This window comes from Pelophylax lessonae (genome assembly GCF_965119305.1).
Source record: "Pelophylax lessonae genome assembly, chromosome: 4".
NCBI lineage: Eukaryota > Metazoa > Chordata > Amphibia > Anura > Ranidae > Pelophylax > Pelophylax lessonae.
Window position 1 is genome coordinate 315,599,309 of NC_138771.1, and position 7,611 is coordinate 315,606,919.

Below are 7,611 nucleotides of genomic sequence, written 5' to 3' on the forward strand. Positions count from 1 at the left end.
GTTTCCATGCTTTTTTATGTTTGTCAATGTCTTTGTGCCCTTCCTGCGTAAGCCAGGAATATGCTAGCGATGTAGTTTTGCTGGTTTGCAACTTTTTACTTTTAATTTTCACCTTGTCTTTCGGGCAGTAAGTCGGTTATTTTTCAGCTTCCTTTTAAGAGACCAAGCTGTCTAGCAAACGTGGCATTTTAGAGGGTTGAACAAACCTTTAATACTGGCAGGGGTGCTTAAAATTATCAGATGTAAAAAAAAAAAAGAAAGAAATGTATCCCAAAAGGAAAAACAAAATTTCTATAACTGCTTAAAAAATGTTATCTGGAATTTAACTTCAATGTTGTCATGTATATCTGAATCTGATAGTTCCTCTAACACTACCCTCGCTCCAGAATGACAGCGCTGGTGTCCAATGGATTGTTCACATTTTGTTGCCTCCTCACTGCCTGCTTTAACCCCCTACTAGCATGAGCCACAACCGTGTGCATTGCACGCAGGGGAGGACTGGGCCAGGGGGCAGGGGGGCAATTGCCCCTTGGGCCACTCTGTTTCCCCGTAAAAAGGCCAGCCCCAACCAAGCTGTCCCTGTTCCCCCCCAACCATCCCCTGCTGGCCAGGTCGGGAACCCGGATTCAGCCGGTAAGTATAGAGTATCTGGAACAGGGCTTCAGCTTGGAATGGGGATCAGGAATAGAACGGGAAGACGGAGAGTGGGAGGGGAGTCGAGTCGCTGCACCATGAGCCTCTGGTTTGTACTTGCCCCCTGGGCTGAAAGTTGCCAGTCTGCCCCTGATTGCACGCAGCTATGGGACACTTATAGAGTGGTCCCATTCACTTGATTAGGTAGTGTTCAGCGGGTGCTACACCAGCCTAAAGCAAAAGGGCTATAATTACTGGAACAAAGCAAATCATTGGGGCCTCGATATATGTACAACACCCACCTGGTGCCTCTGCAGCTAAAGGGGGTAGCAGTTGGGGGACAGTAAAAGAACAGCATAACCACAGGTTTTTACTGCCTCCAAATTCTAGTGTGAACAAGCCCCTAAAGGTGTCTCCTTCTACCAAAGTGGAGACACCTTAAGGCCCCTTTCACACAGGCGGACCGTTCAGATCCGCCTGTCCGTTTTTTTGGCGGATCTGAACGGTCCCCCCATGCATTCCTATGGGGCATCGGAAGTCAGCGGAGACATGTCCGCTGACATCCGATCCGATCCGTCAAATCTGGACGGATGGAAACCCTATTTTCCATCCGTCCAGCGGATCGGATCGGATGGGATCGGGTGAGAACGGACTGACTGTCCGTTGACATCCGATTTCCCCCATATAGATGCATGGGGAACTGTCAGCTGTGTCTCCGCACACAGCGCGGAGACACAGCTGTCCTCCTGCTGCTCAGCGGGGGATCGGCGGCTCGATCCCCCGCTGAGAAAAACGGACTCCGTCCAACAGACGGAGTGTGTGAAAGGAGCCTAATGCTGATGTCCAGGTTTACTTTCACTTTAAATAGTTTGTATGGGCCAGATAGTTATTCTGACTGCATTGCATTGCCGGGTCAAAAGAGGATTTTTTTTTAGCTTTCCTGTAGTTAAAAATGATAGGTGTCTGCGGAGCTTTCTTTTACCTTCCAAGGGAATAAAATAGTTTGGGTAGGATGAACTTATAAGACATTTGTCTATTTTAGTCTAACTATGTAATTATGACCTTTGTATTGCGACATATGCCTATTGGCTAATGCATGTATCATCCTATGCATCACCCGTGCATACTTGTTATAACAGCATACTAAATATTTTTACATTTAATTAAAACCGATACTGACTCTTTCAAGCTCCTGGGTATTTTCGGATTTCCTTTTAGTAAAGGATTAAATGCCAAAAAAAAAAAAAAAAATTATATATCTAAAATATACACACAAATATAATTCTGTTAAAGGAAATCCATGGTCAAAAAAATTAAAGTCATATATTCATTTACACATTGTATTTCAATTATTTCTAGCCTACTACTATTAATCTAGACAATCTTAAAGTTAGTAAACTTACTTTGTGAAGATCCCCAAACATTAAGCCCGGTTCACACTGCCGCGACTTGCGAGTTCAAAAGTTGCGCCCTATTAACTGCAATGGAACCATTCTAATTGGTGCGACAAGTCGCTCCGACTTAGAAGAAGGCTCCTGCACTACTTGCATGGACTTCTGTTAAAAAAAAAATCTTATGCAAGCCGCGGTGAAGTCGCATCTGGGATTGGAAGCCGCAGCAGTGTGAACTGGGTCAACTTCCTTGAATTCTGTGACACGTATTCAACTATGTCCTGTGTGTAGGTACTGCTGTGTCACACATTTCACAGGGCCTGACTTCTAAACAACATAAGTGCTGAGTGGAGGAGTTTCAGGAGGCGGAGTCAGTATAGAAAATCACTGCTTATAGACAGCAGGGTACCATGGGATATGTAGTCCCTAAATAAGCTGAAAAAAAACGCAGGAATCCCGGAACTTGTGGAAAGAGATGGCCAGGAGAAAGGCCACATTCATAACATTAGAGATTTTTCAAGTCAACTTATTTTTGACAATCCAATATAACTATTGTTTTTATTGATATTTATGGAATGTTCCTAATTAAGTTGCTACATTTTGTTTTGTTTAAATAAAGTTTTTTTTATTTTTTTTAAGCTTGGTGCAAAGTGAAATAATGAATATGGATGCAAACACTGCTCTAGGTCAGTCTCCTAATTCCACCTTGACTGACACACTAACCAGGTTCTATAGCTATGGAACTACGATTAAGTGCCAAATGAGCGTGAAACGTGTTAGCTGGCGATACAATTCCAAGAAACAAAATGTGGTGGAACAGTATTTATGAACATGCAGAAAAAAAAAAAAAAAAGGTGCTTTAACCCAGACATGCGGCCAACCAGACCTTCTTTGCTACTTGAAATAATGAATACATTTCATATTTATTGCATGCAGTCAGAAGGTGGAGCTCTAGGCTCCATTTTTACCAGGATGCCTCTCTGTGACCAGTCTTGTCTATTTGCAGTTCTCAATAGCAGCAGCTCACATGCACATACTTATATAGTTAACATATTGCATATAATAATAGGTAATAGCAATATGGAATGTGTAATACCTCTTAGTGATAGCAATCAAAGCTCACCTTTCCGGCTGTTTTTGTTTTGGATGGATCGGGGGAGGGTTAGGACTCCTGTCAGGTTATTACTGTCATCTACGGCCCTGTTATGCCTTGTACACACGATCAGATAATCGGATGACTTCTCGTTCTCATTTTGTTGCATGATACTAATATTGAATTCACGGATGCGTACTAAATGTATGATTTTTTTCATACGATTCTGGAAAAGCTTCCTGGTTGTATAGCTACGTATCGGATAGTGCAAGACAAAAACAATGGCAGCCAGGCTTTTTCTGGGTTATTTTCAGGTTTCTGATCATGCGTGGTCTTTGGCTATCGGTTTTTAGTGAACGCACACTGTACTGATTCATTGTCGTTCTCCAGGCTATCGTACGACAAATGTTTTCGTGTTTGTCCCTTCGGATTTTGTTCAATGAAATGTCGTGATCAGCTGTTGAAAGCGGCGTACTAGCGATCAGATTATCATGCGTAAAATTCTAAAGCAATTTTTTTCGTATGATTATCTGATCGTGTGTACGAGGCATTAGAGAGATTTCCCCTCACTTCCTGTCAAGCCGACAATGTTTTACCAGACAGGAAGTGAAGGAACTATCCACAGCAATACATACAGAAATAAAAAAAAAAATATTTTCTTTAGTCGAGTAGAGAAGGTCTTTGTTACAATGAAGAGAAACGGTGAGGATTGATATGTGGGAAATGTTGCCCTTTATTAATTCCAAGAAGTACAGGCTCCAGGGCTGTCATCCCAATACTAGCTTCACTACCTAGTCAGCTTTTTACTTAGAACATGTAGGTAGCCAGTGAAGTTTGAACCCACACACTGTATACTCCAGATCAGAGACTCGCTAGACCAGGGATCCTCAAACTATGGCCCTCCAGCTGTTGCGGAACTACACATCCCATGAGGCATTGTAAAACTCTGTCATTCACAGACATGACTAGGCATGATGGGAATTGTAGTTACTGAACAACTGGAGGGCCATAGTTTGAAGTCCTTGCGCTAGACCAATGTTTCTCAACTGTTTTACCCCAGAGGAACCTTAAATATAATTTTCAGGTCCCCTGCTATGACTCGTACCTTAGCAAGACCAGTAAGGCTCCTTTCACACGGTCCGCTGTCAGGTGCAGACCGTTCTCCGTTCAGCAGGGATCGATCCGCCGATCCCCGCTGAGCCGGCAGATGACAGCTCCGTCCCCGCACTGTGTGCAGAGAGGGAGGTGTCAGAGCCCTGCTGCTCTCTATGGGGGAATTGGATGAGAACAGACCGCCTGTCCGCTCTCATCCGATCCCATCTAATCCGATCCCCTGGACGGATGGAAAATAGGGTTTCCATTCTTCCAGATTTCACAGACAGGATTGGATGCAGATGGCAGCGGACATGTCACCGCTGCCATCTGCTGCCCCATAGGGATGCATGGGGGATGCGATCAGGTCCACCTAAAAAACTGACAGGCGGATCTGATCGGATCGTTCGTGTGAAAGGGGCCCAAGTTGCAGATATAATAAAAGAAAAAAGTGGGATACCTAGAATATATGACACCCAAGGTGGGCTATATATATATATATATATATATATATATATATATATATATATATATATATATATATATATATATATATATATATATATATATATATATTTTTTTTTTTTTTTAATTACACAACACACATACATATATAGTATCTATATCTCACACATACACAGTATAGAACAGCCCACTGCTCTGTATAATAAATGATTTTGCAGTTATAGTTACAAAATGTTAATGGCTAGAAAAGAATGGTAAACAGACTCCTTTATTAGTTGACAGATCAGTGGAAAAATGACTCATTAGGGCCCTTTCACACAGGCAGACTGACTGGGTTCACTGGTGGACCCAATCTGACCCGCTAGTCTCCTCTATGGAGCGGCAGGTGTAAATAAACATGTGTCCGTTGACACCTGTCGAAATCCAATCCGGTCTGCTAAAAACAGATGGAGGGGGATCCCTTCTTCATCCATCTGGCGGGTCAGATGGTCAGTTGGGTGTAAAACAGACAGGTGGTTTGTTTAACACTGATGGCCCATAGGGGGAGAGCAGACTGGGTCAGTGTCCGCTCTGCAAAAGTGGAGCGGACAGAGACCAGCCACCCGCCTGCTCTTTCTCAGTGGGGGATCAGTGGATAGATTCTCCCCTGAGCAGACAGACTGCAACAGAGACCACCCGGTGTATAAGGGGCCTTACACTGGTATTCAGTAAAGGTTCCACTAACATTATAGTCAGTGGGAGAGACATTGGAGGTCAGAATACTACCCTGACAGAAAAGGGGTCCCCTAAGCTTAGGCTGAATGACCTCCCACCTGATAGGGTTTGCATAGACCCAGGTCCAACATCAGAGCCACTACACCCCATAAATTATCCCCCCCCCCCCCCCGCATGGCTTTAGCAACCATTCACACTTTTGCATGGTGGGAACAAGTATTCCTGTTTTTGTTGAGTGATTTGCACATGATTTGAGTGTCGAATAGGGCCATTCACTCTAATGGGCTGCCCTATGCACCTTTGCTGCCCGAAAATAAGCTACTGCTCTTTTTCAGGGCAACAGACTTCACGCAATTGTGAAAAGGAGTGGTTTACAGTGCGACAATTGCAGCAGAATATCATTGTGTTTGATGTGCCATTAAGGCATAATGGCTCCCAAATGCGCATTGTGCAATGGTCGTCATGCGTTTTGGAATCTCAACCAAGGGGATTCTGCCCGCGTTTCCGAATCTCCTAGTGTGAATGAAGCCTTAGGCTGGCCATACACTATACAATTTTCTTAATCAATTTTCTTTAGATTTATCTTCAACTAAGTAGTGCCAGAGCCTGCCTGACTGCATACACATTGAAAGTGTTTAGGACTGAACTCATAATATATGGTTTTGGTAAATCTAAAGGAAAATTGGATAAGAACATTGTATAATGTATGGCCAGACCTAAGCTGGATACACATTATACAATTTTCTTTAGATTTTTTTTCCCTTTAGATTTACCAAAACCATATAAAATGGTCAAACCTAAACACTATCATTTTGTAAGCAATCAGGCAGGCCCTTGCACTACATAGTAGGTAAATCTAAAGGAAATCGAACAACAAAAGTTGTATAGTGTGTATCCAGCTTTAAGCTGGATACACACTATACAATTTTCTTTGGATTTTTACCAAAACCATATGAGGTCAAACCTAAACACTTAATTTGTATGCAATCAGGCAGACCCTTGAAGGTACATCTAAAGGAAATCAAACAACAAAAGTTGTATAGTGTGTATCCAGCCGAGTTCTGTGGGGGTTAAAAAAAAAAAAAAAAACAGGCAGCTGATCCAAAGTGTATGCCTCTGCAGTGGTGCAGCATTTACAGGTAGTAAGGATGCAATACATTAGGGCAGCATGGGGTCCTGCCACAGATAGATTTCCCCTAGCAGGGGGGCTCCCGGAGAACTGAAAAAGTATATTGAGGGTTCCCCTGGAGGTAAAAAAAAGGCTGGATTTAATATAATCAGATATAGTTTTATCTGGTATGCATGTCACAAGTTCACATCTCAACTTTCTCCTGGCTGTGTTTATATAGGTAAACCCATGCAGGATAACAAACCTACCTTGGGATCTCATTTTCATCACATGGGGAAGTCATAAAGCAAAAAACTTTTTGCACAAAGAAAGTTTTACTTTCAGAGTCAACAAACAAAGAGACCTGGGATCATAGGATCCGGCTTCCCACGGACATTTCACACCCCGCTGATGTCTGGGCTTCATTGGAACAAAGAAGATTGTCAGGAGTCATGCTTAGTGAGCTATTCCTCTGCTATTCTCTACATAGTCCACATGGGATGGGTGCATTGCACATTCCTTCAACAGGTTCAGCAGCTGATGAGTAGTAGGACTCATCATTAACTCTTACCATGTCAGATCTCTAAACACAAGCTCTATAGATGATGTACAATTGTCCTCTCTCACACACAACTGTCATTACTGAACACCCATGGATGGGGAGTGACATGTATCAGAAAAATACAGCATCAATAGACAGCTGAGTCTTTCCTACCTTTGGTCTGTTCAGCCACCTTCTAACCACAGAGGGTAACATCATGTAACAGCAATAGTCCTGATGGAAGCTGCTCCTCCAGCTACGTGCTGAGTGTGTGTAGGAGAGCACTCCCTGTGTCATGTCTACACTCCCACACCTCTCTCCTCCCTCACCTGTGCAAACAATGACTGGGGAGTGACGTAACGTAGACCTGGGTGAGCTGCTTTACATTGGGCGGCCTGCAGGGAGCGCTGCTGTCACTGTCTGTGTCTGCAGGCTGCAGTCTGATATCACATCGCTAGCACACATAGACCTCTGATCAATCTCTCCAATGTGCTTACAGTATCATGTGCACCAGGGAGACTTTTATTATATCCCTTTGCTGTAAACCAATAAAGATATAGCTGACATCATGTAA

At 43.2% G+C, this 7,611-nt stretch overlaps 1 protein-coding gene across 1 annotated transcript in view; it reads right to left on the reverse strand.

The window, feature by feature from the left end:
- Nucleotides 1-7,355, reverse strand: part of LOC309552340 (lateral signaling target protein 2 homolog) — a 74,885-nt gene extending 67,530 nt beyond the window's left edge. The window contains exon 1 of the mRNA XM_082253253.1: nucleotides 7,212-7,355. Coding sequence (XP_082109379.1) covers nucleotides 7,212-7,334 — 123 coding nt within the window. The 5' untranslated portion in view covers nucleotides 7,335-7,355. The remainder of the gene's footprint in view (nucleotides 1-7,211) is intronic.
- Between the last annotated feature and the right edge of the window lie 256 nt (nucleotides 7,356-7,611).